At 46.0% G+C, this 24669-nt stretch overlaps 1 protein-coding gene across 1 annotated transcript in view; it reads left to right on the plus strand.

Moving 5' to 3' along the window:
• The window catches only part of Itpr1 (inositol 1,4,5-trisphosphate receptor type 1), a 333498-nt gene that overhangs the window by 249658 nt on the left and 59171 nt on the right, over positions 1 to 24669 (plus strand). The window contains exons 45-51 of the mRNA XM_051155019.1: positions 7710 to 7890; positions 10090 to 10343; positions 16604 to 16804; positions 17587 to 17697; positions 19971 to 20066; positions 23068 to 23190; positions 24409 to 24513. Coding sequence (XP_051010976.1) covers positions 7710 to 7890; positions 10090 to 10343; positions 16604 to 16804; positions 17587 to 17697; positions 19971 to 20066; positions 23068 to 23190; positions 24409 to 24513 — 1071 coding nt within the window. The remainder of the gene's footprint in view (positions 1 to 7709; positions 7891 to 10089; positions 10344 to 16603; positions 16805 to 17586; positions 17698 to 19970; positions 20067 to 23067; positions 23191 to 24408; positions 24514 to 24669) is intronic.

The raw sequence follows: 24669 nt of genomic DNA on the forward strand, positions 1-24669 counted from the left end.
AAGAGCATATAGAATTGTCACTGGGTATTACTTGAATAGGAGATTTTGATCCTCACAGACCTCCCATGGATACACTTATCTTAAAGCCAACTGCCCCCTCTTTGACACGGGTATTACCATGAGGTAATAACATCACCATGTATTTACAGCAGTCTCGGTAGGAGTCAGATCATGTTTCATACTGCTTCATAACTGCTACCTTGAGGGAGCCCTAGCCTCCATGAGATGTAGACCAGGCAGGTTGTACAACCTTATTTCACAGATGAGGAATCTCCAAGACACAAATGAAGATGAACTACCAAGGCCAAAATGTTAATTTCTGAGGTCCAGTTCTCTGGGGCTGGCGTGCCTTATCAAGGGTATTTTATTGCCTTGTGGTTTCTGATCTTTGACTTGTGATCTTTATTCTTTGTTTCTAAGAAAAAGACTCAAGCCCTACAGTAGTTATTGTGTGACAATGGCTTTGTTGAGAGCTTATAAGGCCCAGCCCTGGCAAACCCTCAAATACCAGAAAGGGATTATTTGAGAGTCAGAGCTAACAGCATTCATGTTCACTATGGGGATGTCATCCTTGGTACCTTTCACAGTAAATCTTTGCCATGATAGTAGTCTGTGTTTATGATTTTGACAGAGTTTGAAGGTAGGCATGGGGTTGCATATAAAAAGCTGCAAGGTATCCAGGCTATGACAGAGTCTTGTTCAGCAGAAGTAAGTTTACCTAAGCAGTAGTTAAAGAATGGAGTGTCAGAAGCATGCCAGGCTGACTGTAGGGGCAGCACCAATAAGCACTAGTTTGTGTGATTTGGCAAGTTATATAACTTCTTAGAAGTTTTGTTTCTTCATCTGTAGAGATACTAATGGCATCTATCTATGGGGTAGCTGAGCACTAAATGGAGATGGTGTGCATCACACACTTGAGTAATGCCTGGCAAATTGGCACCCTTCCATTGCTGTGACTACCATATTATTTACAGAAAGGGTCCCCAGGAAGTGGTAAATTCTCAGTTAATCACAGGCATGTGAAGAAAGCCCAAGTGTGTAGCCTTGCCATCACTTCATTCCACTGTGGAAGACAGAAAGGATTGTTTCAGTTAAGAGGCCCCGCAAGTCCTAGAGCTAGTGTTAAAACGAGTAAAGCAGAGAGTACAGGCAGACTCTTCATCAGCACTTGGAAACACCACTGTTGGCTCACTGCTCAGCCACATTTTTCAAATTCTTGGACTTACTTAGCCCAAGGACTTAATTCATTTTGCAGCAGATAAGTGCACCATGCCTAGTAAACAACCTCATGCCTGTACCAGTCAGGATCATGTCTTGTGGAGCAGTCAAATGGAAAAAGAAGATTCCCTTTCTGGATTTTCTCAGGGTCCAGAGTGACTTTTTAGAATGTGGCCTAGCGACAGGGTGCAAATGTCCTTCTTTGGTGAAAGATCAAAGTCCCGCCACCAGCCTGGCCCTGGGCTGCTCCGGGGGGCGAGACAATCTGGACCATTGGCATCTTTGCTCCTTGCCCTTGCCCTGTCCTGTAGCCGAGATGCCTACAATGGGCCTCCTCCAATCTGAGTGGCCCAGTGCCCGGGCAGGTACCAGCAAGCCTCTCACTTTCCAGGGAGCGCCATGACGATGGAGTCCACAAGCCTGCCTTTCTTTTGTGTTCTGAGCTCTGGAGCCTCCTTTCAGAAGAGGAAGGTCACTTATTTTCCTGGCTTTGTGTCCACATTCCAGGAAAGGCCTTAATCCCTGGGATGGTTTTCTCCAAGACCTCAGGTTCACGGTTTAATTAGAGTTGTTGCCTCTTATACTTAAGATGTGAAAAGTGTCCGCCACACTACAGATATCCTCCTTCTTTCTGCAGGGTGCTTCCACTCTCTGCTGTACCTCAGGGCACGTCTTGTCATAACACAAGCCAGGCTGCATTTCTTTGCAAGGGCTCAGGTGGAGGTAGCAGGTGGCCAACGGGCTAATTAAGCCACAGTCTATTTTCACGATGGATCAGAATAGTAGGTAATTGTATTATTTTGATTTGAGACCTAACCCATGTGGTTCATTAGCACCTATGACACTCAGCCCAAGATGGGAAAACCATCCACCAAACAACGATCATACCAGGATCATCAACCACGACTCGGGTTTCAAGTAACCACACGCTATCATTGTCCGGGAGACCTGGATTGAGCAGCGTCTTTGTTTGGTTTCTATGGCTGTGATAAATGCCATGACCAAAAGTAACTTGGGAAGAAAGGTTTTAATTCATCCTACACTTCGGTGTCACACTCTGTCACTGAAGGAGGTCAGGGCAGGTACCTGGTGGCAGAAACTAAAGCAGAAGCCATGGAGGAATGGTGCTTACCCGCTCGCTCTGTTTGCTTTCTTACACACCCCAGTACTAACTTCCCAGGGGTGGCACCACACGGAGGTCATCAATCAGGAAAATGCTTCCATCTCAGGTTCCCTTTTAGGTGACTGTAGCCTGTGTCAAGTTGATAAGAAACTAATCAACACAGGCAGTAAGGAGACAGGGTACCTCTGTGGCAAAATCCTTTTTCTGTGAGCCTCACTCTGTTCGTTTGTAAAATATGAAGGGGGTGGCTAACTGGGTATTTTGTAAACGCTGTGAATTAGTCCCAGCGGGAGTTCGGGTGGTTCTCATGCCCTCTCAAAGGGATCCCTTCTTCCTGTGTCCTTCATACATATGGTCTTTGCATGAGATAGTATTTGGGGAGGAGAACGCAGGGGAAGATGCTGGGTCCAGCTGGTTTCTCCCAGCTCCAGCTGCAATATAGCCTGTGATCCAGCTTTTCTTCCCCTTGTTCTGTTTTGAACCTTAGCTCATAATGGCTGCCCTTACCCCACCCCCACCACCCAACTGCCTGGAGATGGCTGGGGCCAGCAGTCACTTCCTCACCCTACTCCTGACCCCACTTCCTTCCTTCAAGCTTGTCATGTGCAAACCTGCCATACCTCCTGTCTCACTTGGCAGTGAGAGTCTGTCCCTGAACAAGCCCTATTTCCTCTGCTTTTTCAGCCGCTGCTCATGCCTGCCTGCCAAGGCTATCTTCCTATTGGGCAAGAGGTAGAGTTTTCTGTGACTCTGCCACAAGCCCCTGACCTCCCTTGACCCTAGAGTGCTTGTGTGCAATGTGCTGGGTTTATAAACGGTGGTATCTATCTTGGCGATCTCCTCAGGTGCTGACGAGACAGCATCTATGAAAAGGGTTTTGGCATCCAGTATGATTCGGAGATAGCAGAAGGGCGAGGACAAGTCAGCGAGGGTCAGGCAGATGCCATTCCTCGGGTGACCAGGGATGTTCTGAAAGTGGCCCCATCTGTATTTGTTACTGAAGAGTTCCCTAGCATTCTGGAACAAAAGCAGGCTGTCTCATCTGTGTGATAGGGTTTTTGCCCACAGCAACACGTGCAGATTTGAAGAGTGGAACTTGATTAGATTCCTAAATGTTTGTATACCTACTGTATGGCTACAGTAACAGATGACCACAAACCTAAAGGCTTTGGGTTACCAAGTTAATTATCTTACAAGTTAAACCTGAGTCTTTCTAGATTAAAACCCAGGTGCCAGCAAGGCTGTGTTCCCAGCTGAGGCTCCAGGGACACACTCCTTACTGGCTGTTTGCAGCTTCTACAAGGCTATTACACTTCTTCCCTGGGCTCCCAGCCTCGTCCTTTAAACATGGCAGCAAGGAATTGACTTCTCTCACCACTGCTCTTCCCCAACCTCCTACTACCTTCTTCCATGATAAAGGAGCCCTGTCATATCAGTGGGCCCCTGTGCTGATCCAAGGTTGTCTCATTGCTGCAGGTGCCTGGTGTGAGGTACAGTGCACATTGGCAGGCCACAGGATGAGCATGCCTTCAAGAGGCCCCTTGTTTGCTATGACATCTTTTCAATGCCATGCCTCATCAAGATGCTTCCTTCACACCAGAATATTATCTTATTCTTCTTTGTATGCTTCCTATCACCACAACTGCCATTGTGATTTTTATTGCCATCTAGTGTTTCTTGCCCTAGGCTAGATCTGTACTGAAGGGTTCCTGCACACCTGCTAGGTAATGTGGAGGGAAAGATTCAAAAAAAGTAAAAATCTCTTGGGAGAAGAGACAGTTCATTGAAATAGATTCAGGGAAGAAAGCAAGTGTGTGGACAGGTAGGACTGAGGCTATGGGGGATGTGTACCTGTTTGCTCTGGTCTTCAGTCCCATATGATGTGACAAACCATACCATCTCCCCCCGCTTCTTAGTATTGTAGACAGGTTACCTCAGAAAGAAGTTTAATAAAGGTGAACAGGCCTGTGAGGAGGGAGAAGGGCCCAGTCTTTAATGTCTAAAGGTCACCATGGAGACAACAAGTGAATGGCTCTAGCAGGCTCTGCCAGGCTGTCCCAGAGTATGGCTACAGGTCCGTCCTCTCCACATGGCCCACTTCAGTGTGCTGTAGGAGGCTCCACTTCTTCACTCAGTCTGCCATTGAACTCATTTCTCTCCTCACAGGAGATGCCACCACTTCCTTCGAGAGACCAAATGTCTTCTTCCCACTGTTTTTGCTTAACTTGGCCTTTCTGAAAGCCTAAGCCTGTGTTATGTTATCCCCTAAACCACTCCACCTGGGTGTCCCAATGAGGTCACATTCTTCTTCATTAGTTGCAGTGTCTGGGGTGTGCTAAGTATTTACCATGTGATGGCTTTAAGGCTGTGTGAATTAACACTCTCAGCAGGTTCTTGGTTAAGATGCTGCACAAAAGATTTCCTCCTAGCACCTGGTGAGGAAGTCAGTGACCTCGGCTTCAGTAAGAGTGGGTCTAATCATCTCTGTGGGACTTCCAGGCCACCAGGAAGTACTACTACTACACTCATTTTGTGGACGAGGAGAGGCAGGCAACAGAGACTTAGTTTCTATGGTGACCCTTGGTAGTGGAGCTAAAGCCTGGCAGTGGGCATGGGCTGTGCACCTCAAGTGGCAGCCCTTTCACTTGGGTATTGAGAGATGGGAGTATGTGAGGGACTCAGGGTTGAGACCCAGGCCATGTGCTGCCTTCCCTAGGAAGAGCTTCCCCTGAGGCACAGATTGTACTTCTTTTGATGAGAATGTGCTAAGCTGCAACACTCACTATGGTTTTCTTGTTTTCATAAAGGACCGTCTGCTTCAGGTCCTTGAAGAGCTGACCAAGGACTGGAATAAATAATGCAAAATAAACACAGTGGCCAGTTGCAGACACAGAAGTCCTTGCCCTTCTCTCATTTCAGGAGAGCTTCCCTTACCCTGGAGGTGTCAGCTGACATCGGCTGGGCTCCCCCCTCTGAATGCTGAGCCCTGTGGTTTGCAGTAGGCCAGCTAGCTGTGTGCCTCCTCTCGCTGTTGCGGGGGACAGGTGACAGGCTTCATTTATTTATATATTCTCTTACTTGAAGTACTTTGTCTTCTCAAATGACCCCCCAAATACTTTTAAAGTTGCCCATGCTGGGATGGTGACAACATGAATTGTCCTGAGGGTCTGCCTTCAAGTGAGCCTCAGCAGTCTCCTTGAGTAGTCTCTCCTGCGACCCTGGGTGTGGGAAGGTGTTGTGTGGCCTGTCCCCATGTGAAGGCCAGTCCCGGGAATTAAGCAGCTTGGTGTGGTTCTTCATCCTCTCGTGGCTCATTTTATTTGCGGATGTTTTGGCTCTGAGGGGAACCACTGGGACTTGGTTTCTGGTATTTAAGCAATTTTTCAGAATGTATTTATTTGATAGCGTTTATTTTTGTTAGGTTTGTTGAATGTAAGAAGGATCTCATTGAAGGGAGCTAGTCAGAAGAAGAAGCAATATGGGAGGTTCTTATCATTTCACTGTCGAATGTCTGTGGGGTGCCTGCCATATGCTGAGCCTGATCAAGGTGTCATGGAGGTGGCTGTCGGTCACGGGGCTAAGACACTTGCCTTCACAGAGCTTACACTTGTGCACAATGGTGTGCAGGGGGACAGTAACTACCACAGTGAAGCTTTCAGAGCATCTTGCTACCATGAGAACAGAACTGAGTGTCTGAAAAGAAGCAGTTGGCCTGGGCTTTGTTTAGGGATGCCTTCTTTAAGGAAGGAAGTAACTTGAGTGCTGAGCCCAAAAGATGAGGAGAGCCTAGCTATGGAAAGATTCAAGTGATGGCATTGAGTGTCAGTCCTGGAGCTGTTTGCCAGACGACTCTTGGGTCTCCCGCCTAAGGAAGAAAGGAGTCAGTATGTGAGCGTTAGGCTGTGTATTGAATTGCTGTCTTTCCCTCACAAGGCTGTCAGTTTCATGGTGGGTGGGGAGTTGGCCTTTGTGTTGGCATGGACTTGACCCAGTGCCCAGCTCGTGACAGGTGCGCCATAGCAGGTGGATGATTGGATGAAATGGGAAGAGACCAAAAAGAACTTCAAAGGCCAGGTGTAAGGTTAGATGAAGAGTAAGGGTCTTAGAGAACTCAGTTCACCCAGTCAGGGAAGTAGAGATGGGTCTACACTCAGGAAAGATTGGAAGGAAAAGGTCAGAATCAGAGGGCATGCAAAGGAGAGACAGATCATGTTGTATACAAAAAAGAGCCAGAAGTCAAGAACCATGAACAAGAAAGAAGGACATGAGCAAGAAAGTAAGTTTACCATGAGCAAATTGGACAGATGTTGGTCACTGTGGCTCGTCAGTTGCCAGAAAAGCCAGGGTAACTGCACCTGCCTGGTAGCAGATGGAAAACTCAGTAACTCAGAGCAGTGATTTGCTGAAATGCTCGGGGTGTTAGGGGCCGTTGAGGTTATTTCCAGCATCAGAAGCCTAGGATGCCCCTGTAGGAACTTCTGTCTTGCCAGAATCAGGTATAAAACTGACAGAAGGATCTCCTGAGAGAAGAAAATACATTGTCTGGAGCTTTGTCTCATTCCTTTGGAAATAGCCGTATTGTATTTTTATGTAAATAACTCACAACAGTGTGGTTCTTGCAAGGGGGTGAAAGCGAACACTCGTAAAAATGAAGTAGAGACACCATATTGTGTTTTCACATCAACCGTATACACTATTGCTTGCAACGGGTCCAAAAACAAATGCACATCCAAGAGGCAAGCTACCTGGTAATTCTGAACACATCTAACTACTCCTTCCTACACTGCAAGACCTTATTTGAAACATGCCTTTTTCTTGAAGAATTTGAGGTTGCTCTCACCCATTGTCACTCTCATCTGAGTTCCTGTCATGTAATTCCATACCTTTCTGAGCACTTTTGACTCAAAAATCTCAGTCTGGCCTGTGGACAGGTCATCCTTACCTAAGAATAAGCCCTACGAAGCAGATGGCATATTTCCGTTCATTGTTTGCAGGGATGCGCACAGAAGCATGGGAAAGACCTTGGACAAATGACCTCCCCGAACTAATCACAAAAAAATGTTTTGTTTGTTTGTGGAGTTATCGTGTGTGTTGTGCATTGATGTGAGAGGAGTGGTTTTTCACTACCCAAGTCACAGTTTAGGGAGCGGGTAGGGTAGGGGCTGCTCCAAGCTCAGCTGCTTTTCTGAAGACTCCATGTCGAAAAGCTCAGGCCTTAAATTCCTAGAGTGTTATTTACCCACCATCTGGTTCTCAATCGTTTGTAAGGCTTGTGACTGCCTATGATCTCCATTTAATTTGGGGGTCGTACATGAGCCTGTCTCCCGGGCCTGTCGCAGTGTTGAGAATCTGTCCTTTTCCGTGGCAGCACTCCTTTTTCTGCCGATTGACAGAAGACAAGAAATCAGAGAAGTTCTTCAAGGTCTTTTATGATCGAATGAAGGTGGCCCAGCAGGAAATCAAGGCAACAGTGACCGTGAACACCAGTGACTTGGGAAACAAAAAGAAAGACGACGAAGTGGACAGGGATGCCCCATCCCGGAAGAAAGGTAATATTTGTTGGTCCTGCCCCATCCCGGAAGAAAGGTAATATTTGTTGGTCCATTGGCCTGGAGCATACAGAGGAGCCCTTGGTTATGCTGCATGCTTTTCATGACTTCCCGGTTCCAACATGCATTCCGACCAGGGCTATTTGAAGAAAGCCACCACTCTGTTTGTGATGTCATCCTCCCAAGTGGCCAAGACAAAGCCCTACCACCTGGGAAGGGCTTCATGCTTAATAAATTCATAAATGTTCTTATAAGTGCACAGTTGTAATTAGTGTGGGTTGTGTTAGCTGCTTTTCTTATTTCTGTGGCAAAGTACCTGATAAAAACAACCAAAGCCAGACAGGGGTTATTATGGACCATGGTTTGAAGTTATAGTCCATCTTGACACAGCAGCAGGAGTACAAAGCAGCCGGTCACAGTCAGAAAGCGGAGCGTGACGGATGCTGGTGCTCAGCTCGCTCTTCCCTGTTCCCAGCCTAGGAAGCAGTGCCACTCACACTCAGGGCTGTTCTTCATACGTCAGTTAACCTCATCTAGAAACTCCCTCACAGACAAGTGCAAAGGTGTGTTTCCATGGCAACTCTGAAGCCTATCAAGTTGGTAGTCAAGATACATGGATAAAAAAATTTATTTTACTGTTCTTTTCTGCTTATTGTTAGAGAAAGTTGAGGAAGATACATATTTTACATGTCTTGTTCATGTCAGGTGACTTCTCTTTATTTCCAAACTGCAAACTTTCCTTCTATAATTTCCTTCCTAGAAAAGGTGTTCGGGCTTGAGGCGGGTAAACCACAAGTTTAGGAATCAAACAGCCTTGAGCAAATTAATTAATCATTCTGAGCTTTACTTCTCAAGGCTAGTACTGGATCTGTCAATCAAGTAACTATTGACATTTGGAGAATGTTCTTTGCAGAGGCTATAGAATGTTGAGCAATATTTGTGACCTTTCTCTTGTTGGACTCATACAGTCAAGCAAAAATGTCTCCAGGCATTTACACTTAGCTGCTGGGTAAAGTTGGGGCAAAAAAAAAAAAAAAAATCATGTGTTTCAGAACCACTAATCAAAAGGAGGGATAAAGAAAAGGAAAAAACCTCCCAAGTCCTGCTGACTATTGAGCGTAAACCGGATGTACACTAGCCTTCTTTCTGTTGCTGTAAAATACCTGAAACTTATACACTTAGACCAGGAAGCACGTGTCTGAGCTCACAATAACTGAGGTTTCAGTCTGGTTGCTTTGGGACCTGCTGTGGAGCAGAATATAACACTGAAACAGAGAGCAGAGGGTAAAACTGTTTGCCCAGCGGTTAAGAATCAGCAGAAACCGGGAAAGACAAAAATTCTACAATCCTGTTCAGGGACATTGACCTATGACCTCCTCCCACAAGCCCCATCCCTAAAGGTTCTATTCTTTCCCATACCACCACAGGCTGGGGCCCAAACCTTTAACATGGGCCTTTGGAAGACGTTTCTAGATCCAAACTGTAGCCAGGCATTGTTCAAAGTTCTTCCCCTGTCTGTGTCAATTCGTGTAAAGCTCAAGTTAACCCTGTGCTTAGATAAAACGGTTATTTCTATTTTACAGATAAGGAAACTGAGGCACTTATACAGTAGTAAGCCACCAAGCCAGCATAGGAGCCCTTGCAGTCACACACACACAAACACACACACACACACACACACACACACACACACACACACATACACACACACATACACACACACAATGTATGATGCCACAGTTGTTTCGTAGGAGTTTTTTCCTTCGACCAGATAAGATAATACACACAGAGTGCTTACCCATGGTACACTGGCATTTGGCGAGGGGTCAATCAGTTGTCCTTCTAGTAACAGAAATTGCTGTTGAGATTAGTATTGCATCAAGCTCTTAGGACCCTTCTAGAAGTCACCAATGGGCTCATATTTTGGAGGTCAGCAGAGCCCGTACTAAGGCTTTTGCTCTATACCACAGCACAAGCCTCAGTGACATGTCAAAAGCACTATCAAGTTAGCCGGGCTAGGCCCCACAGTCAGCCTGTCTGGAGACTGCGAGGAGCTGCTAGCTTCCTGGATTGTTTTTTGCCAATCATACAGCTCCACGAGCACATGCAGGAACCTAGGTTTGTGACTGTTGTCTGGAAGATAGAAAACAGAACTCCTAAGGCTGCAGCAGCGTTGATAGTCACAAGTTTGCCTTACAGCCAAAGAGCCCACAACACAGATAACAGAAGAAGTTCGGGATCAGCTCCTAGAAGCATCTGCTGCCACCAGGAAGGCCTTCACCACCTTCCGGAGGGAGGCCGACCCTGATGATCATTACCAGTCTGGGGAGGGCACCCAGGCTACAACGGACAAAGCCAAGGATGACCTAGAGATGAGCGCAGTCATCACCATCATGCAGCCCATCCTGCGATTCCTGCAGCTCCTGTGTGAAAACCACAACCGAGACCTGCAGGTGAGAGGCTGAGCTGTTGGGCCCTGAGAGAGACCTGCAAGAGAGGTCCTGTGTAGGGGACCTAAATAGCTATAAGTGGGAGGCCAGGCTGTGGGAACCTGGAGACCAACAGGAGAGAGGCCAGGCTCTGGGGACCCGGAGACCTGCAAGAGAGGTCCTGTGTAGTGGACCTAACTATCTATAGGTGGAAAGCCAGACCGTGGGGCCCATGAGACCTGTAGGAGAGGGGTCTCTGTTGGGGAAGCTAACACTGCCAGGTGAAAGCCTGTGGTCGGAGGACCCTAAGATCTGTAAGTAATTGATTGGTAGCACAGGAAGCACCAACATCTGTAGGCAAGGGCCCTGGAGACCTCAACACCTATAGATGGGAATGTGGGGGTAGGTTGAACCATGGTTTCCTGCTGCTTCTTATGGTTTGGTTCCTGTCACTTAGACCACCTTATCTGAATTGAGGATACAACACTACTGACTTTCTGGTTGACGAATAATGAAAATATGGATGGGTGATCCGTCCCTTACTGTCTTAACCAGTGTCTCCACAAAGTCAGACACCTATAGACTTGATCATTAGGGATGTTGGCTCCATATGTAGTTTGTGTGTATATGTACCTGTGTGTGTATCTTATAGCCTGATACCATTTGCCACTAATGACAGTATATTCAGGTAATAACTGAATAGATGAATAGACTATTGAAGATATTAAGAACATTAGATTTACAAAATCAAGTACATAAATCTAACTGAACATGGTTGTGTGCTGCATAATGACATTGTTGTGTTTGACAAATCATATATACAGCAGTGCGTACCATATGTTTTACAAGTTTTAATAAGCCGTACTTGAACCTAGGCAGTCTGGAGCTAAAGCCTGTGATATTAACCAGACTCTAAGACAGAGACAAGGCATTATCTCCCTTGCAGCTCCCTTGTAACAAGCACTGTTTAGAAAGGGCGGAGGCTGCTCTCTGGAGATCTGCCTCTTTGTTTCAAATCCCTGCCCAGGGGAAGCAGGCTGGAGCATGTGGTCCTTGGTGTACTGCCTGGCTTTCCTGTCAACTCTTGAACCTGAGGTGCCCACCCCTTTTTGGTTGAGTGGTGTTAGGATGGTAAAGAAAAGTTCACCTGCACAGCTCTTAGATAGGATGTCTCTTTCTAAGCCAAACAAGGCAGCATTGGTAATTCTACAAGCTTAAATGGTGATGATGTGAGAGGAATTGATACAGACCAAATCTAGCAAGAGGAAGGTACCATCTTTAAATGTTTACACTGCTGACTTTATCCACCAAGTGACTATGGCTCGACCATTCAGTGTCGCTCCAGCCAACCTCCATTATAAAGACAGGACGTTGTTTAAGAGTAATACAAAACAATGAACTAGAACTCATCAACATTAATAACTCTGGTTGCTTTATTTTTACCCAATTGGGTAAAATTGCTCTAAAGACTCTGAACTTTGAAAAGTATCTAGGTTCTAGGGTCATTAACTGGCCAAATAGGGCCAGACCTAAAAATGATGGAGTTCCCTATGGGACCCACCATTGACCATATTGACCCATTGAATGTCAAGGTATCCATGGCAGTGAGTCAGTGGTCCATTTCAGATGTTGACATTCTGGGCTTGACCTTGTCATCATCTGAATGTGGGATCCTGGCTGTCCCTTTGGTTGCCCATTGCACAGTCTTCACTGCTTCAGGCTCAGGCACTTTAGGCTCGAAATGTGGCTTGAGAAAACAGAGCACTTCTTTCCCAAAGAGCCAGGGTCCAGGTGTTGTCTCATTGGCTGGTATTCCTGTGTCTCGTGATGATATCATTTGTCCCTCCACCTTTCAAACAGCATCAGCAGTTAGGAGGGAGATCAACTAAGGAAAGAGTGAGTGATCCCTGTGAATCTAGGTGCCGGCAGCTCAGTTGTGGCATCTGTGTGACAAGGGTCCCATTGTGCTGCTTGCTAAGCATAGGGATCGGTGCTCTGTACTGTTCCCTGTGTAGTGTCACTGACCACCACCAACTTTAGGCTCCTCAGAGGAAATAGCTGGTGGTAGTTTCTATGTGTGTCACTCACACTGGAGAACGCCTGTTTAGCACCCAGCACTAGTGGTGCCCAGACCTTACTTATCCCTCACTCATCTGAGTGTCTGGAGCAGGACTGGAGCCAACTAGAGACTGCAATATAGCACACTAAAACTGCACAGCTCTTATTTGCTGAGTTCCCAGCTAACCAACCAAGGATGCCTGGAGTAGAAGCCTCCATGCATGTCTCAGGGACAATGCTCATAGATGGGCTCTGAGCTGGCTTCCAGTTTCTTTCACGGACTTGCCCTGCCTCCCCTCTCCATCCTTCTCCCCCGTGCCTGTGTGCTAGAGTAGAGAAATAGAGTGGGCTTTAATTGTACAAATTCATGATTTCTTGCTGGAAGTCTTCAGAATTATAGTCTTTTATGTTTATCTTTTCATGTAACTCTCCTTCCACCTTATGCCCTAGGGATCCCTGAGGAGAAGCAGCTTTTAATGAAGCCTTATACTGGGAAAATGGGGGGCGGGGAGGGCTGTGGTGTGTGTGTGGGTGTGTTTGTGTGTGTGTGTGTGTGTGTGTGTGCAGGATATACTCACATATTTTAAAAAGACCTAGCAACTTAATGTTTGAAGGTACATAAAAATTTTCCAATCAGGTGGTTCTCAGCCACTTTTTCTTAACCATAGAATCCTGTGTGTGAAGACATCTGGTATAGCGGTAGACTTAAGCTGAGTAGAACAGAGCAGACCTGCCCTGTTGAGAACGGAAACCAGAGTACCTCAAAGCCTTCTTCCCCCAGCCCTCATCTGTAGGAGCTCTGGAAAACAGGGAGGTCATTCCTGGGGAAGAAAGTACTATAATGAAACTCATATCTTAGTGTGACCATTTTAAAGAGAACTCAATTTTAAGAAAGATGTATGGTTCCCCACCAGTTAGGGACAACCTGCTCCACTGCCATTGTATTTGTAAGAAACTAGTTCTCAAAATGACAGTAAGTGGGACGTACCTACTCAGAATGCTGCCTTTTGGCAAACGCCTGGGGCAGGTGGTGGGGCACATTCATTGTGGGAGTTTTTAAAAGATGCTTCTAACCTACTACAGCTCCAATCAGTGGACCCAGGAACACCACAGGGTCCTGAAGACACCCAAGGTTCCCAGGAATGACCCTCGATTTTTCTTACTGCTGCGAGGCAGGAGTGGTCGCTCCCTGGTGCACGGAAATACAGGTCTGCTCAGAGAGAGGAAGCCCAGCCCTCTGAGGCAGCGGTCTCTGGGCTTGTGCCACTTTCTTGTCATATTTATAACCTTGATTTTCCTGTTGGTAAAAATGTTCAGTAGAGAGAAAGCCACTGAATTGGGCCTTGCCAAATGGGCCATTGCTGCCTTAAGCAAGGCCTGCTTAGTCAGAGACCTGATGAAGGACTGCCCTTTCACCAGTCTGTGTGGTTTTGAGTGTTTGCCGAGCCACGGCCTGAGCTTCCCCAGCCCCAGGTTAAAGGCCCAAGGCTACATGAGCACAAGCCTGAGACCTTTCCCTTCCTCACTCATCTTCATCTCCACCTTCATCGTCCCGAAAAGACCAGAGTTCCCTCATGCTGAGGAGGAAAAGTGCTGTGTGCTAAAGGTGATTGACAAAGCTTCCCTGGGCCCCTCAGTGAACAGTACATGGCTGTTTTTGTAAAAGACAGGAGGAACAAGATCTGAGGTAGGATGGGCAGACTCAACGTAGACACTGAAAAAGCCATGCGAGATGGCCTTCAGTGGGGACCACATAAAGTGATCATTTTTTTGTCCTCTTTTTTCTGTGTAGTCAATTGAATTCAGATTATTGCAACCAGCTTTCATAAAGCACCCAGTAGGTACCAGCCCCATGTAAGCTACCTGCAACTCTGAGCTGTGGATTTGGTTTCAGTGGTGCTAGGGTGCCTCTCCAGTGTGGATTCCTGCACATCCTACCGGGTGCACAGAGACCAGAAAGGCATCCTGTCCATAACATGGGGGGATGCTTCAGAGGCAGGCAAGATTTCCTGGACACAGTGACTTTATGGTATATCATAAAGGAAGAGGAGTCACAGAAGAGGTCAGGAGAGAGAAGACTATGTGGGAGCTCCGGGGCCAAGAGAGTGAGGTGTGCTTAGAAAACAAGACATTTATTGCTTCTGCCAGAGAGCACTGTGGTAGGAGCAGTTACTTTGTGCAGCAGAGAGGAACATATTGGGGACAGTGATGCCACCATGATGGGCCTCAGAAGGAATGCTGGTAGTTTGCATCTTAAGCTTCCATATTCTTTCAATGCCTGGCCTGAGGGCTCAGGACCCTCCACCCCTATGTGTTGGGGCCCCTGCTAGGCCTTTATGCAGGCAGCGCCTTCCTTTAGTTGTCACAGCAAGGGAGAAACTGGGCAAAACCGTCCTCTGTCTTCCTATAGCCCTGAAAAAGTACCAAACTCAGTTACCTTAGGAAAGGCCACAGGCTAGGACTCCTGAGTAATGTGTGCTCCTCTGTAACCCACTGGAACCTGGTCTTGTCACTGAGTGAAGAGGACCAAGGTTAGACTGGAGGTAGAGGTGTGTCCTGATGACTTAGCAGTCTGCCCACTTCCCAGCTTTTGACCCATGCTTTTGCATGCTTTGTTGCTCACATCAAGCATGAATAAACCTTCTTCCTAAACTTTCTAACGACAGGAAGAATTTAAATGCAAGAGTTGTATCTCTTCAGTCCACAGTCCTTTCTGTTTAGGAACATCTGGTACAGAATTGGACTTACATTACCCAGTAACCTTTATGCTTTATAAATGTGCTCTTTTGTAACCTACAGTATGACTTAGAGGTCCTTCCATGTTGGCCTGCCAGGATCTACTCAACGGTTCTAATTCATTATATGGGCATACTATATTTTTTTAGCTGTTCCCCAGTTGGTGGGTATTTCGGTTGTTTCCATTTCTCCACTGTTGTAAACAGTACTGCCGTGACTAGTACATACTCTGTGAATAGAAGTGGAATTGCCACATCAAATCGTATGTCCACTTTGACTTTCTGTTGACGTTATCTTTCTTACTTCCCAATTTCTACAGTAAACACTGCCCACTTTCTAACTCTGAGATAAGTAGTACTGTAGTTGATTTGTGCCTCATTACAGGAGTCTCAGACATGTGCCTGTTTATCAGACATGTACCCAGCTTTACAAGGCTACATAGCTGTTGATTTTCTTAACCTATTGAGGAAGGGTCTTGCTTTGTGATTCTTGGAGAATACATAGTCAAGCACATATGCACAAACACACACATGGAAACGTACATACATGGACATGTACACTTACTCTCACTCCTTACTTTAGTAGTGGAAATGATCATGGCTAGTGTGTGTAGGGGTGTGTGTGTGTGTGTGTAGGAGATGAGGTGATTTTTTTTTCTCAGTGCCAGTGATGGAACCAAGGGCCTCATGCATGTTAGGCAAGCTCTCTTCCTCTGAGCTAACTTCCCAGCCCTTAAGCCAGTTGCTAATGTCTCATTTTGTAGTGACAGTACTTAGTACTAGTCTTGTGTGTTCAGCCCACACAACACTCTAACCATCCAGTAAGAAGATGGTACGCAAGTAAGAAAGGGTAAAGGAAGAAGTAAACAGAGGGGCTAGGGAGATGGATCTGCTAGGAAAGTGCTTGTCATGCACTCTGCAGACCAGAGTTCAGATCTCAGGCACTTGTGTAAAACCTAGGCATAGGAATACATGCTGCAATCCTAGCACACAGGATCCCTGGTACCCGCTGGGCAGCTGGCCTGGCTAAATTGGTGAATTCCCAGTTCACTGAAAGACTCTGCCTCAATAAAGTGGAGAGCAGTCAAAGGAAGATGCCCATCATTGGTCACTGTCCTCCACATATGTGTACCCAGAAGCATGCATGCATGCACACACATACGACATGTGCATCTGTACCAAGATTAAGTTTGTTAAAGGGGTAAAGGCAGGGGTGAGAATCCACACCAAAAGAACCTGAAGTAGACTTCCAAGAGAATCCCTCCTTCCTTGAATCTCATGTAGACATATTGGAAAAGCCACAGTGTTGTAGCCATAACTTGAGGCCACAGGCTGATCTTCCCTGGGCCACGAGGGCTTGTCTGTTCCATAGTGCACATGTCTTCATAATAGCCAATCTGTTCAGGACACTAGCCTATTAGAGACAATCAGATAGCAGGACGGATGACCTCCCTCTTCTCTTTGCCTTTGTTCTCCCATGCCTCATTGCAGAATTTCCTTCGTTGCCAAAACAATAAGACCAACTACAATTTGGTTTGCGAAACACTGCAGTTTCTGGACTGCATCTGCGGAAGCACAACTGGAGGCCTTGGTCTTCTCGGACTGTACATAAATGAAAAGAATGTAGCACTTATCAACCAAACCTTGGAGAGTTTGACTGAGTACTGTCAAGGGCCTTGCCATGAGAACCAGGTAATTGTTTGTACTTTGGGAAGAGAGCAAGACATATTCATTATTTGGGAAAGTTAATAGAGACACATAGCACCTATCTCAATCTTGTGGAGCTCATAAGATGGGCAGTTCTTCTCCATGGTGAAGTTTCCATGGTATTGTCTCATAATGCCAAACTTGCCCAGTGAATGATGGGGTTGGCTGTATCTTCTTGGCTTGGATCAGTCTAGTTTGACTTGGTGAGTTTCCTTAAGACTTCAAGTTTACTTCAATGCTACACCAGGGCACATGCCTATTTGAAAGGAACACACTGGAGTAGTTTGCAGTCAAGGATCCTAATTGGGGGAAACGGATCCATTTGATACCATATGAACTGAGCCAGAAGCTTGCTCCAAGCTTAAGTCTTAAACAGAAATACCAAATTCAGAAGATGACTGACGTAGAGAGAATGGAACACAATTTTAAAGGGGAGAAGGGGCTCAGATCCTGGTATCAGTCACACACTCTATTTTCCTATAAGAACAAAGCCGATTGCACGGCACTCTGTGGATTAGACTCAGCCAATTTATCAGTTAGAGTGTATGGGGACTTTCCTACTGTTTACTGTTAATTCTGAAACTAGAGATCTTCATCTGTCTTTTATTTTTACCACTTTCTCACGGAAAATTGCACTCTCCCCAAACGACATTACTGGGAGTGGTAAGCATTGTGTTGAAATAGCAGTTTAGCCTGTTGGCCTTTGATGTCTGATTTATGGCCAGTATTTGTGTCAATGCCTGTGTGTATGTGTCCTGTTTACACAGAACTGCATCGCCACCCACGAGTCTAATGGCATCGATATCATCACAGCCCTCATCCTCAATGACATCAACCCTCTGGGAAAGAAGCGGATGGACCTTGTGTTAGAACTGAAGGCAAGTGGAGCCTGAGAGCTAGAGGCGGCTGGGAAAGTCAATTTATGCTTTGCCTGGCATGTGACACAGTTGGTATTGTGAAACTAAATACCAAAAACAGTTCTGTTTAACTGAACAAATGAGCTGCATTGCACATTGTGACCTAAAATGCAGAACTTCATTCTTTCCAAAGAAGGGCCTTGGGAGACGGCACCAGCTTTTCAGTTAGGTCACCTGGAATGAAAAGCTGTCATCAGAACTGAGAAACAAATTCAGAAAGCATCCAAGAATAAAAAGCCTCAATTCTGAAATCCAGTGTGGACGAAGAGAAACATCACTCCTCTGTGGTTCCTAATCTTGCTGTCTATGGGCAGAGGGGTCAGCAGAGGAATGGTACAACTGAGCCCTTGTAGTGGCTAAAGAAATCAATTGTTACTTAGTCAGGGGACACCTTTCTCTGTTCTGTCATTGACTCTGCAGAACGGTGGCTGATAATGTTGGCTTAAAATAAGAGTGTGCCTACAGTTCTGTGGTGAGTTCTTTGTCACAGATGGGAGACTGCAGCTGCCAATCCTGAAGCAATCCTAGCATTTAAAACCCTATGAAAATAGCTTTATGGAGTTAAATGGTGAATTCAAGGTACTTACTTTGTGGGGTTTACTAGATGACATACCATTCCTGAGGGTCCATGGGCTGCTCCCCTAGTCTCTTGCTCCTGTTCAGTGTGCATAGGTTGTCAAAGATTGAAAAAATCCAGTTCTGAGAATTGAACTTGGAACCCACTGTGATGTTGGGTGCTGCTTGGAAATGTGTTAGTGTCTCTGAGCACCTTTGCTCTTCTGCTACTCCCACATTAGGGCATATTGAGATCTGTGTTCTCTCTTACACCTGTAGACAGCAGTAAGGACTTCATCCTGACTGTGAAATAGCCTTGAACTACCGAGGTCAGCTGAAAATTCATCTGCATTTACTGCATGAAGGGCAACAGAGGAAAACAAGCCTTAGGAGAGGATTTTAACACACTTTTCTCCAGGAACTGCATGGTTAATTTTACTTTTCCTTTAGTATTGAGAACTGAGAGTCCAAACTCACAGTTGATTTGAGCATATGGTTTAAATGGAATTTTTAACACTGTTTTTTCCTTCTGATAAATACTTTATACTTGACTATCATTCAAGCTCTCATACGGCTACCACTTATCAGAAAGTACACGATGAGTATCTGAAATAGACTGAGACGTCCATGTGTTCCTGCTTGGCATTTCTGTGCCTTTCTCAAGGAATTTAGCAGTCTGGGGATTATCGTAGAAATAGGTGAGAGCTTGGTGACTGGGCTGAACTTCTTTGAGCCAAGCTGTGGAGGAACATTTATCTCTATTCCTAATCCCCACGGGTGGGGGGGGGGACACAAACTTTGAGACCTATATACAAAGAAGTATGTAAATTGCAGACTTGGGGCCTCAAATAACATTAAGCCAAGAAATGCCAGGTGTACACATATGGACATTGTTAATGTAAGGGGGATTACGTCTTGGTGGATGTGAAGGGTTCCTTTGGGCCACTTTTGTTAACTCATAGCATATGTATTCATGATATTAGGAGATATGAAAATTGATGGATTTTAGGACATGGAGAAGTTATATTTACTGCCTATCATCTCTGTCCCATAATATCCAATAACAAAATATTTAGGGGAAAAAAGATTGTATTTGTACTGAAAATATATATACCCTTTATCTTATTCTTACTCCCCAAAGAGTATAGTCTGAGTGTTAACCCAGCATTTATCAGGTCTTACAAATAATAGAAATAAAGTAGACAAAGAAGATACATACATTATATACAAATGCTATTCCATTTTGTATGAGGCTTGAGCATCTGAGAATCTAGGGAGCCATAGGGTCCCTGTGGATACAGAGCGAAGACCACACCCACCAGCACCCATGTGTAAACTGTCTGTTTCTGCTAGAACTGCTGTGGAGTTTACTAGCCTATCATTCCTGAGGGCAGAGTCTTAAGTGTGCTCCTCAACAATCTCTCACACCTGTTCTGGGGTTCCAGAGATTGTCAAAGATTCCAAAAACACAGTGTATGTCCTACACATGCTTCTAACACATGTTTCTAAGATCCCTAGGAGCACACCCTGCCTGGTGAAGATACTCTGGAGTGCATGTGGCCATGGGGTGGACCTGTCTGTCTAGCCAGGATGCACACCCATGTCAGCTGGGCACATGTATCCAGGCAGCTGCCCTGGCAGTTATTCCATATTTCTTCCCTTTTGTCCTCTCTGTTTAGAACAATGCTTCAAAGCTACTCCTGGCCATCATGGAGAGCAGACACGATAGTGAAAATGCAGAGAGGATTCTGTACAACATGAGGCCCAAGGAGCTGGTGAGTTGTGACTGACCCCTTGGCAGTAGCACCAAGGAACCTCAGAGTGAAACTGGGACAGAATAAAGGACCTGCTTCTTTGAGCTTCTAAAATCATTCCTCAAATCATACGTAGCAAGGATCGTTTAATCCAGACCTATGAGACTGCATGGAGACATATGGCAATGAACATGGGTGGCTCGCCTTGTCCTGGTAGCACAGACCACATATAAAAGCTTCCCCTCCATTCGCTCTCCCATGGAGAACAGCATGCAGTGAAGGAATCTGAGTTGAGGTCCACAGCTCAGTCCTTTGACTCTGCCACCTTAGGTAGCTCATTGCCTCTTTGAGCTGCACTTTCCAGATCTGTGAAAAAGAAAATAATATTACTTACATTGAAAGGTTATCTGTAGTTTAGAACACAAGACTCAAGTCAAACCTTTAGCGCAGTACCTGGCATGTAGTCCTCCATGAGTGGAGCCTCGTTTTCAGCTCTGATTCACTATTAGGCAAGTGTTCTACCATTGAGCTACATCCCCAGCTCTTGGTTTGGAGTGTTTATTTGTTTTGTTTTGTTTTTCTTTTGTTTCATTTGCAAGGGGGGCAGGATTAGGAGTGGGAGGTTGAGACACAGTCCCATGTAGTTCAGGCTGGCCTCAAACTCACTGTGTAGCTGAGGCTTTTCTTGAGCTTGGGATCTTCTGCCTCCACCTCCTAAGAATTAGGGATATGGGTATATGCACCACCATTCCATGACAGCCTTGGTTGTATGAAATGATGGCTTGCTACAGCCCAGCTGGCCTCAAACTCATAACAATCCCTTTACTTCATACCCTGGGAATACTAGAGTGTGTCACCACACATGGCCCCTGCCACATCTTTTTAGAGCTTACACGTTCACATCTGTTCTTGGTGCGGTCATCGGGACAATAGGAGAGTGTGTTTTGAATGTTAGTGCTTGGTTTTTGTTTTCTTAAAACATGACCTGGTTTGTTTTTGAAGAATGACTATCATGATGGGCTGTGACTCCCATGCTGGGAGTTGGTGGTTTGAACTGTGAAAGGAACAGTGTTCAAGGATGGGTGATAGGAGTTGAGTCTATTTGGACTTTGTCCCATGCAAATAAACTGTAACTGACAAGCTTAAATGAGGGCATTAAAACATCTCTGCCTCCTGGTGACCTGGATGTGCACTAGAGACCAGACCAAAGTCCCTTTATGTATTCCTTTAAATAAAAGTTCACAGCAGCCTAGTTCTTTGATCCCTGAGGTCAGGGAGTGAGTTCTCAGCAGAGACAGGAATCTCTGCAAGTTTTCATAACAGCTTATGTAACTGGGGCTAACTGGGTATCTAAGGGTCATTATTTAGTAGGGTCAGAATGGCCTTCGAATAGAACCCTTTTTAGCTTTTTTGCATCAAAAATGTGCCCTGGATCTTCAAGACTGTCTTGGGTAAAGGAAATGCCACGACCCCTTGTGACAGCTGCCACCATCTCCTGGGTTGCCCCCTTGTGGTTAGAAAACATTATTCTGGGTCATAGAAAGGGTCAAGTCTTCTTGAAGAGACCAGGGTTCTAAGAAGACAAATAGGAAGTTGGAGTCTCCAGAACACATCCACATGAGTGTGAGTGTGTGCGTGTGCACGCATGCTCCTATGCATGCACTCTACATATGGAACATGCTGGGTTGGTTTTAGAACTGCTAGGAAAACAAGCTAAGAGAGTGAGGATCTCATCCCCAAGGTTCCATCCCGCAGCTAACCCCCTGTCAGTACAGAATGTGTGGCTTTCTGCACGCTTGCTCTTGGATGAGAAGGTCCCAAATAATGGCTAGTGGCAGTGAAAAAGCTGCCCCAGGCTGAAGTACCTTCTGGATGATCAGAGGAAATGACTAATTCTTGGTATAACTGAACATATTTATTCTTGGTGTTTGAATAACTAAATTCTGAGTGATATGTTTATTTAGGAAAGCTTGGCAGAGTATTGTGCTGAGTGCCAGGGGAGGGATTCAGCCCCAAGCAGCCCCAGCCTCTTCACTCTGGAAACCAAAGAGAGTGAGAACAGTCAGCAGGTAGTAAGATGCTCTAAGATGTATGCTACTAGTTGTGAGGAGTCCTGGGGTCAGGCAGGTAGCTGGAAAGGGTAGTGGCTAAGTTCACATCCCAGCTCATGACCCATGGCCTTAGCAATGTGCTTTCATGTCCTTATTTCCGCATCTTACAGGAGCAGACATTTCTGAGACCTCATAAAACATTTGAAAGCATTACATTTTAATAGAATGTTAGCACATGGAGCACAGTACAAGCAGAGGTGGCATAGGTTTTCAGTAGGTGGTCCTGGCTCATGCAGTTACATTCCCATGGAATAGGCTCTGGGACACTTGGACCCAGAAAGCACTTAAGTACTTGCATACTTCCCCAAAAGTTAATGGTTTTCTTACTACTTTTCTCCCTGAAGGGAGCAATGGTTGAGAAAAGGAAATTTTTGTGTGTCGCACACGTGTGTGTGTGTGCACGTGAGTGTGTGTTTGTATCACATGTTGCACTTTTCAAGGGTGCTGGTGGTGGTGATGTATGTCTCTGCATTCATACATGGTGGTGGGGGGTGAGGAATTAGAAATGAAAAACAAGCTTGCTTTTTCCTCTGTGAGTTCCTGGATTCAGGCTCGGGTCTTCAGCTTGCATAGCAAAAACCCTTTTAGCCATTGAACTACCATCTTACCAACCCATTTTGTCCCTCAGTCAAGGTGTTTTTTAATAACCACCATTGACTTCTAAGCAGAGGGATATGAACGAGCCATTGAATGTGTTGGTCCAGGTAAAGTGAATGAACTTGTCCTGTCAGTGAATTTGGTGCCCACTGCCAGGATCATGATAATTAAGAAGTCTACAGCTCCATCCATGCCTGGTGAGACTGGATATAGTCCTTGGTGAGCAGTATCTGCCCAGAAGTAGGGACAGCTGTCTAAGCTGTAGATGTGTCAGCTGTGAGTCAGGAGATGTGTTCTCTTGCCCCTTCTCAAAGGTGGAGGTGATCAAGAAAGCCTACATGCAAGGTGAAGTGGAATTTGAGGATGGGGAGAATGGTGAAGATGGAGCTGCTTCCCCCAGGAATGTGGGCCACAACATCTACATCCTTGCTCACCAGGTACAGCCCTCTCTCTCTTGCCCATACCAGCATTCTGAGCTGGAGGTGTCCTGAGACTGGCTCTTCCTGGAAAGCTTTCTCCTAGTACTGGTTGTACCCATGTGAACGTGGCTTGCAGGTGTGTTTGGCCACCTGCCTTAAGGGCCTGAGTTCCAGGACTCTGCCATTTTCCCAGTGTGGTAGGTCACAGCCTTGGAAATCCCCATGCCTTGAGCAATGATACTGGATGCTTGGTCTGGAGCCGCTGAGAAAGAGTCTTAGGCATTTTATAAATACTAATGAATCTCTCTTAACAACCTAAAGAAATAAACTTGAGCTTCCTTGCCTATCACGTTTGGGGATCTGTGGGAACCTGTCCTTACAATTTCCTTTTGTTTGCCTTTCTGGGTGATACTTTCTGCCCTGACACCAAAATGTCATATTTCATAATCTCTTCCCAAGTGGCTGGGTTTTTGAAGTTGCTTCTTCCTTGGGTATACTGGGGTGTCTTCACTTTTTGGGTGGGGATGGGCAAGCTGTAGCCCAGCTAGAGACTGGCATGTCCTTTCTTTAGCCCCTTTTAAAGTTGGGCATGGGACCTGGGTGTAGCACGATGAAGGCAAGAGGCCTGGAGTTGCCAGGTCCTGCCCTAGCATACCTACTGACGGATTTCAAACACTCCCCTGTCCCACATTGCCTCCGTTCTTAGCACCTAGCATCTGAAAGGGTTTCTGAATAGTCCCAGAATGGAGGCTTAATGGGAGTGCACAGAAAATTTCATGTCCCTCCTGCCTGGCTTAAGAAATCAGGAAAAAGGAGGATCCTCCATGGGCATAAGCTGTGCCATGCAGCTTCTTTCATTGCCAGACTCCCAAAATAGCCTCTGTGCAAAGCGGAGCTGAGTAGAAGGGAGCAAGCCTCTTGCGTGGTACCTTGGCCTTTGGCGTACTGCTGGTCACTTTGAATTGTTTATGTAAACTCAGAAAAGCTGTGGAGAGAGCTCAATTGACAGAGTGCTTCCCTAGCATCCAAACAGCCTTGGTTGTGGTGCTGTACATCTGTGACACCAGAACTCTAGAGGAAGTGGCAAGAGCATCAAAAGTTTAATGTCACCCCCAGGTGCATAGCAAGGTCAGGGCCAGCGTGCAATACAGGTGACCCTGTCTCAAAAAAATAAACAGAGTTTGAAAGTGGCTCTTACAACCACTGACTCCCAGTTTCTCTTTGCTTGTGTTCTAGTTGGCTCGGCATAACAAAGAGCTTCAAACCATGCTGAAACCCGGAGGCCAGGTGGATGGCGATGAAGCTCTGGAGTTCTACGCGAAGCACACAGCACAGATCGAGGTAAGTGGGGAGAAAACAGTCAAGCCACGAACAGGGAGAGCTTGGGCAGCAAGGCCTAGACCTTTGGCATATGGTGCCCCATACCAAGGGTGTTCTCACCACTCCAAGCAATAAAAATGTTGGGGTGCTTCCTATTTACTAGGTTCCCCCATTAGG

This window comes from Acomys russatus, chromosome 13 (assembly GCF_903995435.1).
Source record: "Acomys russatus chromosome 13, mAcoRus1.1, whole genome shotgun sequence".
NCBI classification, from domain to species: domain Eukaryota; kingdom Metazoa; phylum Chordata; class Mammalia; order Rodentia; family Muridae; genus Acomys; species Acomys russatus.